This window comes from Sinocyclocheilus rhinocerous, unplaced genomic scaffold, assembly GCF_001515625.1.
Source record: "Sinocyclocheilus rhinocerous isolate Xijiao unplaced genomic scaffold, SAMN03320098_v1.1 scaffold72, whole genome shotgun sequence".
In the NCBI taxonomy this organism is placed as follows: domain Eukaryota; kingdom Metazoa; phylum Chordata; class Actinopteri; order Cypriniformes; family Cyprinidae; genus Sinocyclocheilus; species Sinocyclocheilus rhinocerous.
The window spans coordinates 3,071,500-3,083,376 of NW_015628351.1; the positions used below are offsets into that span (position 1 = coordinate 3,071,500).

The 11,877-nt window shown below is 36.3% G+C and overlaps 1 protein-coding gene and 1 long non-coding RNA gene across 2 annotated transcripts in view; one reads left to right on the forward strand and one right to left on the reverse strand.

The window, feature by feature from the left end:
* Window positions 1-5,726, reverse strand: part of LOC107737676 (ER membrane protein complex subunit 1-like) — an 8,987-nt gene extending 3,261 nt beyond the window's left edge. The window contains exons 1-14 of the mRNA XM_016549266.1: window positions 5,719-5,726; window positions 5,523-5,617; window positions 5,350-5,443; window positions 5,139-5,267; window positions 3,026-3,152; window positions 2,597-2,752; window positions 2,340-2,507; window positions 2,129-2,200; window positions 1,948-2,046; window positions 1,771-1,867; window positions 1,310-1,426; window positions 917-925; window positions 509-708; window positions 278-427 (exon numbers count right to left, since the gene is read on the reverse strand). Of these exons, the coding sequence (XP_016404752.1) occupies window positions 278-427; window positions 509-708; window positions 917-925; window positions 1,310-1,426; window positions 1,771-1,867; window positions 1,948-2,046; window positions 2,129-2,200; window positions 2,340-2,507; window positions 2,597-2,752; window positions 3,026-3,152; window positions 5,139-5,267; window positions 5,350-5,443; window positions 5,523-5,617; window positions 5,719-5,726 (1,521 nt within the window). The remainder of the gene's footprint in view (window positions 1-277; window positions 428-508; window positions 709-916; window positions 926-1,309; window positions 1,427-1,770; window positions 1,868-1,947; window positions 2,047-2,128; window positions 2,201-2,339; window positions 2,508-2,596; window positions 2,753-3,025; window positions 3,153-5,138; window positions 5,268-5,349; window positions 5,444-5,522; window positions 5,618-5,718) is intronic.
* Window positions 5,727-7,339: 1,613 nt separating this feature from the next.
* Window positions 7,340-9,690, forward strand: LOC107737577 (uncharacterized). Its single transcript, XR_001639807.1, has 5 exons — window positions 7,340-7,586; window positions 7,830-7,872; window positions 8,552-8,686; window positions 9,252-9,361; window positions 9,555-9,690. It is a non-coding gene; the product is annotated as an uncharacterized LOC107737577 (long non-coding RNA).
* Window positions 9,691-11,877: the final 2,187 nt, after the last annotated feature.

An 11,877-nucleotide genomic window follows, 5' to 3' on the forward strand; every position in this document is an offset into this window, starting at 1 on the left:
AAGTAAATTAACAAACAAACACACAAAAAAAACATAACAAAAGCAATTGAACACACAAGCAAATTCACAAACAAGTAAACAAAGTAACTAACAACCAAAAAAGACAAATGCACAAATCTGTAAACAAATGAAGCAGCAAACAAACAAATGCACAAATGAGTACACATATGAAAGCAAGTAAACAAACAAAAACATAAGAACAAGCAAACAAAAACAGGCAACCAAATAAACAAACAAACAGCTTTAGATAATACAAAAGCAAACTTCAAAAGCTTACCTGGTTTTTTATAAGAAGTGTGCACTGTGGAGGATGAGGAAAGTGAGCAGTGGTCCTCTGCACAATGAGTTTGAAAACAGAGTTGGGCTGGATGTTTTCTAAATACTGCTTCCACAAAATCGTTCCTGATTTACTGTCGATGCCAAAGAGCTGAGTAGAAAAACAATAGCCATATGTTAACGGACAAGACAGCTAAAAGAACAAAGCAACAGCTGTGCATTCTAAACTTACCTTCCCAGAGGCAGTTACCATCAACATCATCTTCTGCAGGTTGAATTCATCCCGAGACAGTGTGTCTATGGTGACCTCATTCTTCACACTGCTTCGGGGCTTCCGGGCATCATAAAAGAGTTTCCAGAGATGGGCCAGCCAGGCCTGCAGCAGGATGAACTGGGAAGAGAGGCGCTTGAGAACCATGGGTAACAGCCCATCTGCAGGCAACAAGAGACCACAGCGATGAGTGACAGAGGTAAATGAATCTCCAAGAAAAAAAAAAAAAGTCACTTCAGCTTTAACATAAAATTTGTTACATTCTTGAGCCAATTTATTGACCAAACGTTAGAGACACTGACAAAGACATTACATAAAATAAACGTGATTAGGAAGAGAAGCAAAATTAGAGGAAGCTCTCTACTTTACCTTGAATGGCTGGATCCAAGTGCAGCAGATAGGCAATAGAAAACACATAAGGACATAAATACAAAAAGAAATAGCAAGAAAGCCATGGAAAATAGGACAGATGAGTGAGAGCTTTTTTATTTTTTTTTGCTTAGCAAGCAAAGCAGCAATGCCACAACACACATTAGCCATACATCACAAACACGGAGTACAGGCATACATAACACTTATATCTAGCAAATGTTAAAATCGGGGGAAAAAAGGCCTTCAAATGACATTTTATGTTGATCTTAAGATGTGCTTCATATTTTAAACTAACACCTAACTGGACTGCTCCGAAATTACAAGATGAAAAAATAAGACTATAAACAATATGTAATAAGCAAACAAAGACATGATAAACAAAGGTTTTACCGGCTTTCTTTCCAAACTCTCCCTCCAGTTCTGCCTGTGTTCCAGTGAATGGCAGATCAACCATCTCCATCGTGACCACATCAGCCAGGGCCTCCTCCCTCATCCAGACCACCCTGCCTACAGTGGGAAACAAAAATCAACTCCTTGCCTTTTGTAGTTTATACTATTTGAGATGAAGCCAAGTTGAATTTTACTTCATATATTTTTTTAGATATAGTACAGAGGTCCAAGAGAGAAATCAATTTACTGACTTATTTTAAGCTATTTATTTAATTTGATTAAACTTAGAATGTAATAATAACCGTAATGATTATTTATATATTTTAAATGTAACATTTTTAAATTCATTTGAAATCAAAGGATTTTGAAACAGCTTTTCTATATTTATTTGCCAGATTCTTAAATGAGAACTATTTATTTTTATTTTTAATAAATCAATTTCTCCATAGTGTAGTTCATACCAGGTTGCTGTAGGAATGTGAGTGTAAGATCTTCTGTCTGCACCATCACTCTGTAGCCCACAGAATCATCTTTCTTCAGAAAGGCGTGGACATATAACTAAAGAACAGACCAATCAAATTAACCTACATTCAAAATGACTGGCCAATAATCGGTTAAACTTCAGCATCAGCCCTCACTCTGTTTGGTTTTCCTCCATTAGGGTCCATGTGGTAGATAACAGTGGTGTCAAGGTGCCTCCGCCCTGTGTCAGCACTGAACAGGTTGATGCTGCAAGCCTTGAGTAAGAATAACAACTGATTAAGGTATAAGTACATACCTAAAAATACATTTTTGTCTTGTTTTTGAAATGTGACTCACAGTATCATTCTTTGGAGACATCACAGCAGCAACTGTCCTCTCTCCAGATGTGGCAAAAGCAGCCAGATATGACTGAAATATAAAGGACATTGGGCTTTAGACTTTGAGTGAAGAATAACCAGTAAAGCGTCTGTAATCAATAACATTTTATGAATTGGAATTGTAAGGAATTTAATGGTTCTGTTTAACTCGGAGGCATATTAGTTCTTACTGGATAGAAGTCTCGGAGCGGAGCGATGAAGCCGTCTTTGAGTTGCAGCAGGATGTGATGATCTGGACTGAGCTGCAGGAAGAACTCAGAAAGAGGAGGCTGTGCTGGATTGGGTTGAGTGGACGTCAGAACGGGCTGGAATCCAGATGCCACCTCCAAATCTAGCGTCTTTGAAAAGAGGAGCCACCCATGATATTATAGTTACAGAAGACTGAGGAAGCACTGTATGTTAAATACAAGCGTAGCAACATCTGTACCTGGAGGTGGATCTGTCTCATTTCTGTCTGTTCTGCAGACTGCAGCAGTAGAGTATACAGGGACTGTGTGATCTGATCCACACACAATAGGATCCCTGAGCTGATGACTGTACAGCTGCTCTCCAGGCTTGACATCCATGCGGCTTCAACTGATTTCTGAGGGAAAAAAAGTGTGACTGTATTATTAGCTAAGTAATCTGACTCTCTCAATAAGAAAACTCAATATATTTTCCATCTTTTTGTATTATCGAAGTAATCTGAGTCTTTAAATAAGAAAACTGCATTGTGTAAAATTATACATGTAAATTATACTGTATTGTGTACCATTATAAATGTTTTTACTGTCAGTTTTGATCAATTTCATGCATCCTGCTGAATAAAAGCATCCATTTCTTTTTTTAAAAATCCTAAAGAAAGTAAACTCCATACCTTGTTCATGATTTCTCCATCTTCAATTTTGTATTCAACAATAACAATATGGGAGTTCGGCACAACCCCAAAAACAAATACCAGTCCATTCCCACCAGAATAAATAGTTTGATACTGAACAGTGTCACTGTAGGATGCAAAAAGATGAATTCACAATTAATTACAGCAAAAAGAAAAAAAAAAAAAATTAATTACACAAATAATAACTGTAATAAGAAGTTGCAAAAAAAAAGAACAGCTGTTATTCTTGTTATTCTGATTTTTTTTATCACTTGTCAGGTAGGTTTTCCTCCCATATCTGGCTGCCACTTGAAAGGTCATGGAGCGAGATTGCTGATTTCTTCAGCACAGCAACATACTTCACAAGGTCTTGAACTCCAACTAAAGCAGCAGCCTGAAAGCTGTGGTCAAAAGTGGACACTGTCAGTTTGATGCACCAGTTAATCCTAATATTGTCACAAAATAACATAAACAACATACAACCTTCCCGTATCAAGCACTGTCTCCCACTTCAAGCCACCGACTGTGGTCTCCCAGGAGCGAAGCAGACGGCCATTTCCAGCAACAACAACAGCATCTAAGAGACAACAAACACAAATTCAGGTATCACGTGCGTGCTTTCACATTGAGCAGCATTAACTACACAGATCCGTTGTTCACTGACGAGCTGCGCAAAAACTCGCGCGAATATGAACGTGGTTTGGCGCAGCTCGTCAGTGAACAACGGCTCTGTGTAGTTAATGCTGCTCAATGTGAAAGCACGCACGTGATGGAGATTTACCGCTGATTACAGAACCGGCTTTCTGACAAGATGCGCGTTAAATATCGCATGCGATTTATCGTGCAGCCCTAATACATATACATATACATATATATATATATATATTTTATTTTATAAATTTTTTTCTTGTCCATATAATAGAAGTCAATGGAAACCAAAACTGTTTGGGTCCTAACATTCTTATAAACATGTTCTTCTGTGTCCCGCATAAGCAGCGAAGTCATACACATTTGTAACAACAAATCATAAACAATCACAGAATTGACATTTTTGGTTGAACTATCCCTTTAATGAAGCAACCACAAAGAATTTCAGGATTCATTGCCTAGACAATTTTTATTTTTTTTTTTGACGGACTGTCCCTTTAAGTATGGGTTGTAAATAGACAACCTGTTATTCATTGAACATAAGAAATTTGCCTACATCACAACAAACATAAGAAGAGATATTTATATCACAACAAAGCTCATCTACTTTTTTTCTAAACGTTGTAAAGGTTCACTAATAAAACAATATCTTTAAAATAAATTTTTTTTAATTATTATTTTTTTTAATCACATAGTTAACCCTTTAATGCACAAATTATTAAAATGACATTTTTCTGGTTACAGGCTTATTTTTTTTAACATGCTTTTATTTCACATTTGTCCACTTCAAAAGAAGACAGAAAAAATTATAAATGATGCATCACTTGTCAGCCATGTAAAAGTGATTTTGTCCCAAAATAATAATAATAATAATAATTATGGTTAAGTGTCAAATGGTGGCTTATAACTGTTTTTGGAGCAACACTGTGGGCTGAAGTCGGATTATGGACGCTCATTCTTTCACAATCTAATAACCAATAAACGCTTATAAACAGATTCTGAATGCGATTTATAAATGCCTATATACGATTTAACGTAAAAAGATAGTCAGATGAGCAGAATGACTTACACAGGTCTCCTGTCCTTGAATTGAGGGAAGCAAACACGTTCTTGTCAGTTGCCACCAGGAGCTTTTTAGACGCTTGAGAATGAGTGTCAAACAAGGCAAAACGCACCTTGCCGATAAACTGTTGCCTCCTGAAAGAAATCGCAGGTAGTTAAGAGTGATGTTAAGACATGAAGACTGACCAGCCCGGTGTAGCTGACATCAGTCCGCAGCCTGCTTAAAGTACCGGCTGTTTTTACAGTCGCAGAAATCCCACAATGGATTATACGCCAAACCAACACACAGCTATAAATTCCGTAAAAAAAAAAAAAAAACTAATTACACAAATAATAACTGTAATAAGAAGTTGCAAAAAAAAAGAACAGCTGTTATTCTGAATTCCAAGATTTTTTTTATCACTTGTCAGGTAGGTTTTCCTCCCATATCTGGCTGCCACTTGAAAGGTCATGGAGCGAGATTGCTGATTTCTTCAGCACAGCAACATACTTCACAAGGTCTTGAACTCCAACTAAAGCAGCAGCCTGAAAGCTGTGGTCAAAAGTGGACACTGTCAGTTTGATGCACCAGTTAATCCTAATATTGTCACAAAATAACATAAACAACATACAACCTTCCCGTATCAAGCACTGTCTCCCACTTCAAGCCACCGACTGTGGTCTCCCAGGAGCGAAGCAGACGGCCATTTCCAGCAACAACAACAGCATCTAAGAGACAACAAACACAAATTCAGAGGCAAGAAACAAAACCTAATTTCACAACACAAGCTTTTTATTGCATGCTTACCCTGTCCATACATAAGCAGTGCATCAATATGGCCCTCTGGTCCAGTCTTATCCACATGCCGCCAGACTACAAGAAACAAAAACATTTCACTGACACTGTTAAATGAATGAATCATACAAAATCATTGCTTTTTAATTAACTAGTTCACATTAATAGGAAGGTTTATTCTAATATCCATAATGCAAACCTCTCTCACCTGTCCATGTAGATTATTTTGATTAAGAAACCCAAGATGAATACATTTGGAATTTAGAAAATTAGTTAGCTCAACTATGGTGAAGTAATAAGGAACTAGGATAGATACTATTGTTCTATAATAGCATAACCCTTAAAGAGACAGTTCAACCAGAAATGAAAATACTGTCATCATTTACTCCCCTTGATGTTGTTCCAAACCTGTATGACTTTCTTTTTTCAGCAGAACATAGAAGATATTCTGAAGAATGCTGGTAACTAAACAGTTGCAACTCCCTCTGACTTTCATTGTATATATATACATATTAGGGCTGCACGACAAATCGCATGCGATATTTAACGCGCATCTTGTCAGAAAAGTCGGTTCTGTAATCAGCGGTAAACGCACCTTGCCGATAAACTGTTGCCTCCTGAAAGAAATCGCAGGTAGTTAAGAGTGATGTTAAGACATGAAGACTGACCAGCCCGGTGTAGCTGACATCAGTCCGCAGCCTGCTTAAAGTACCGGCTGTTTTTACAGTCGCAGAAATCCCACAATGGATTATACGCCAAACCAACACACAGCTATAAATTCCGTTTACATACCAATCAAACTTTCCAACTTGGTCTTCAAATACCGCCGATGCAGTATATAATAAAGACACAGATATTGCTAATCTTACTACAAGCCAAGCCATTGCTGCAGAGGAACAACTCCCACAATGCTCTGCGGTAAAGGACCCAAATAGCCAACCTTTGATAAAACAATAAAAATGTATTTAGGCATTCTTTCCATCCTATAAGAGGTTAGAATTTAGTTTAGTTCTTGATATACAAAAATATTTTTAAAAATGTAATTAAATGTATCGGTGTTAACTGCTGCTCAACATATTAACAGCAGGCATTCGCTTGAGATGCCAATAGATTGGATTTAAAATGCTTCTTAAAGGGTCATTTACAATATACATTAACTAATATAATGATATGAAAGCTGTTATAAAATATGAGCGATAATATAAATTGCTAAAAAAGATCGAAAAAATGTAATTAAATGTATCGGTGTTAACTGCTGCTCAACATATTAACATCAGGCATTCGCTTGAGATGCCAATAGATTGGATTTAAAATGCTTCTTAAAGGGTCATTTACAATATACATTAACTAATATAATGATATGAAAGCTGTTATAAAATATGAGCGATAATATAAATTGCTAAAAAAGATCGAAAATAACTTGAAATATCTGAATAAGTTGTGTCTCAAAGTTCTTGAACTTTTATTTTTAGGCAAATTATTAAATAAATTATGAAAATATTAATTATTTAGCAATATAAAATGTAAATACAGATGCAATCGTAATACACTTTGGAACCTTTTTCATATGTCTGTCTGTAGACCATTTAGCCTATGTTGTATTGATGGATTTCTATGTGAATCAACATGGATACAGGGCGTGCATTAAAAAAAAAAAATGTTCTGTGACATGCCCATCTAAATATGATTTCGTCCTGCTTTAAAATATTTGTGGGTTTTTATAATTTCCATTTTGAATGGTCTAGTATTACTCTGTAGTGCAGTTTAGGCCATTAGGTGGCAGCACAATCTAAAGACAATTTCAAACATTTCGTTTGTACCTACGCAGGTGTTCAATGTTTGCTACAGCTCAAACGCTGTTGTTTTATTACTAAACTCATTGCAAAAACAATTGTAACCCAAATCGATTGACCTCTAACGACTACGTTATGTTTAAATATCTGGGTGTTGACAGTATGTTTTAGCATGTTCACTGAACACGTTTGCAGTGCAATGCAACTGAGAAAAAAACAGAATTAATTAAAACATTTTTAGAGGGGGGGATGCAAGGAAACGCTGCTCATCATTAACCCATAGGTAACCTTCTCTAAAATATCACTCGTATGTCCAAGCCTGTCCCATCCATGCAACACGTTACTGTAAATGCTTTTAGTAAACACTCCGTAGGACTACAGTACCAGATATGCCGTTCCTTCTCAGCTGTTTGCTGGCTTCCAGATGAAACAGCCTGAACACACTCAGTTTAATCTGTATGGAAAAGTGTTGTGAGGCTTTTTGACATGGATATACACGCGGTGATGTTGTTATTCCTGTTTACAGAGATCCGTTCATCGTGCTGTCATCGAGCTCTGCAGCCTTTTATGTAAGTAGCATGAAAATAAATTACATTTTAGTCATGATTTTATTATTTTAATTTTGCAAATTTATTGACAGCATGAAAATTGGATTGTATGCACAAATCTGTTTCTTTTCTTGCATGAAACGTTTGTTACAAATATGAATGAATTAAAAAAAAATTCGAACTTAAGCATCTTTTTTTCTTACAGAATTATGTTTTAAGTATAAAGTACTTTTGATATAGTGTATACTATTATACTATATAATATAGTATATAAAAATGTACAAAATTTTAAATTAAAAGTTTTATTAAGCAAATCAGTATTTCTAATGTTCAGATATATGCAGTAAATGTCACTATTAAAATGTAATTTATTATTATTATTATTATTATTATTATTATATTAATTACAAATCAATTTCCAGTTATTGTGTTCTAAAAGACTTCAAAACAGAGTTGTTGATGTAAGAGCTGCACTATGCACTTGAAATGGAAAGTAATTCTTTCATTCTTCTTTGTTCAGGCCGAATGTCTGCTCAGGTAATTTAATATTATTATTATTATTATTATTATTATTATTATATTAATTACAAATCAATTTCCAGTTATTGTGTTCTAAAAGACTTCAAAACAGAGTTGTTGATGTAAGAGCTGCACTATGCACTTGAAATGGAAAGTAATTCTTTCATTCTTCTTTGTTCAGGCCGAATGTCTGCTCAGAAAAAGACAGAATCATCACAGCTGAGAAAAAGCCATGTGTACAGGCTTTTACACGTATGGTGAAGGTTTGGAGGCAAGGATGCACAGGTCATGCTTGGTGTATGGACTATGAAAGGAGGTACATATTAATTTGACTTAAAGATCTAGTTAGATTGAATACAGTTACAACAAAAGAAATGAAATATTTTAAAAGTTGGCACTAGATTTTACATGTAGTAAAGAGTCCCTCTGTCCTGATTCACTATCAATAGTCCTTTTTACCCTGACAGCCATTTCTCAATGGTACACCTTTCAGTGCCAGCCAACTTCTTGCCGCTTTTGAGAATGGGCAGAGGGCTAGAGAAAGACAGCAGTTAGAAACTGATCCTGTTGTTGAGAGACGATGGTTATTAAGGGTCTCAGATGCTTTGGGAATCAAAAGGAAGCTCAAGACTCTCAGAGCCATCATCCCTCTTGGCAATTATTGAAGATCATTGAATAGCCCTCATTAAACAGACACTGGGCTTGCTAAAATTGCCATTGCACTGAACAAATGCTGAACTAATTGGGGTTTAGAAGTCTATTATTACACGGCTCTCTGAAATACTTAATTCTGATTGGCCAATCGTGAGAATCCATGCTATTTGTCTCAAATTTTGCTGAACTAGTTTGATGATAGTAATCATATTTTTATCACTTTGTAGGACTGCCTACTACATAGGCTACAGGCAGGTCTACAGACAAGATTTTAAGACTACATACAAATGCTGTCGTGGATGGTCCCCGTTCAATGCAGAGGCAGGCTGCCTCTATCGTAAGTATTTCCACTGTCAGGTCTGTCCTATTTCTCATCAGACATCCAAATGACATGAAAAACAAACATATAGGTCCTAAACTTTAATTGTAGATTTGTAGGGTTGAGGTTAATGATTCATAAACATCATTCACTGAAGGATTGTGTAGTGAATGGCTTACATGATTAATGAGATTCCTGTTCTTCTCTGGAGATTCCATGAGAGGGATTCTGGCTTTGTTGCTGTTGTAAATCGTGAACAGAAACTTTTCATCAGATGCTCATTTTGGGGACCAGCAACATTTCAATAGACTCTTTATCTTTGTTCAGGATGGTTCAGGATTGTTGTTTGGGCACAGTGGAACTGTATATTCTCTAAATATCAAATAGTAAATCACAGGATTTAGTCAGTGTTGTGTTGAAATCTATGAGACTAATCCAAAAGATGATGTTTTGAATGGTTAGCCCACATTGCTTAATCTCTTTAGGGTCTCTTACTACTGTCACTTCTGCTTTATTTTGTGGAGTGGTTTGCCCTTGATGACATGACGTAGCATGTATTTGTATTTTTAGAAATGACATGGCAGCCAGTTCATCGCAGCCTAAACATGTTTTAATGCTTAAAGGCCATAAAGAGGCAGAGCATAGCTTCTCATCAATGGCTTTGTAAGAATCTGGAAGGCTTCGTGACCTCTTCTTGCAGTGAGCTAGGACACAATGAACCTTTGTGATCATCAAAAGACAGCTGTAGGTGGAGGACATTTGCTGTAGCTTTCGGTGCAATGAGTTTGGAGAGCATCTCAGGGATAATCACTGTTGTTGTTTTGTTTTTTTTTGGATCCCCCATAGATCTTAATTCTACAATAATATCCTATTACATGAATCCCATAATTAGATTATGAGGGTGAATTGCTCCTGCTAAGCTCAGCCTCTGTCAGTAGTTTAATAATCAACAGTTGTAATACATGTAAGTCTCTTTATAAGTTGGCATTTAATATCATACAAAGCTATATGCTGTTTTCTTCTTTTTTGAGTTACATCTGTCAGATAGATGTATTTTGTCGGTATTTAAAAAAAAAAGGCCTAGAGCAGTTTTAATATCAAATAAAGATGATATGGTCTTTTTGCGTTCTGGATCTTCAGTTAGAAAGAAATTAACAGGCTGTCAAATGGACACAATATGAATTCATAGTATTACTTTATTTATTCCTTTTATTGATTTATTTACTTATTTAATATGACAGTCATCAAACTAAAACTACATTTTGGGGTGTAATTCTATTTCTTTTCTATTTTTTCATTTGGTTCTCTCATTTGCTGTAACTGATTTAGCAGCTGAATTGCCATAACAAACAGAATATTATAAGTGATTTGTCATTATCACTGCCTGGTGAAATAAAACAAATAATGAATAATTTGATCATGTTGAACCAACTTTCAGTATTTTCTGTGAAGATGTATTTTCATGTGTTAAATTTCCCGGTTGAACAATTTACTTGACTGTCTGCTTCTAAATCTCTTTTCTGCTCCAGCTCTCTGCACTTACGGTGTCTGCTTTAATGGGGGCTGTGTGTACAGGGCGCTTGAAACAACTGTGTGACTGCCCCGCAGGATTCAATGGATCCAGCTGTCAGTATGATGAGCACACAAGTTATCTGAGCTTTGAACTAAAGCTCTATCTCATTCTTATAGCACTCGGTGAATGTCAGTTGGCTTGTGTGATGAATTTTAACAGACTGTGTTCTATCAGTGTCATGATAACACTTAAATGAAAGGCCGTTTATCTTCCTTGATACTGCTGAGAGAGAATTAGCATGTCATGAGTGCATTTTTCTATGCACCTCCAACCCCTGTATCAGAATATATGTTGTCCTCCCAAAAGGCTTCTCGCTTTCATTATTGCATCCTCTGGACCTCTCTGTCAGTTCATTCTGCTTTACTCATTTTGTTCATCAGCACTTCCACTACAATCGTATAGAACAGCCTCCAGGTGCATCAGTAGAACATAACCACTCTAAGGTCACAGCAGGGCTGATAGGGCAGTTAAATCCCTTTCCTTACACTGTAGGATCAGTGTTCCCTTATGGCATTTCTGTGAAAGTGAGTGTGAGAATACAGGTCTGGAGGAGAGTCTGGCTTCTCTAAGTGACTGTGATTTAGAGCAGATCTCTGGAGGCTTCGGGGGTCCTTCTGCACAGCTGCATTGTCTGTGCAGGTGGGAAATTCATGCAGGTTACCAAAGACCTTCTGGCTGCTGCAGAAATTGCTAGAAAATAGGCAATGTAGAGCATGGCGTGTGATTTGTGTTTCAGACAAAACTACCGGGGTGTTAGATGCTCTAACCTGTAAAAATGTGATTTAGTCTCGCAACAAATATTCAAAGATCTGCTCAAAAGGTCTTGGTTTTGTAGAGTCACTAAAATTTTAGGGAATCAGTTTGTTCAAATAAATGAATTTATTAAAAAGTCACTGATTAGATTACTGCTGTTAGTTGCAAAGTTTTTAACACCGTTTAATAAACGAAGGTGTATCCTATT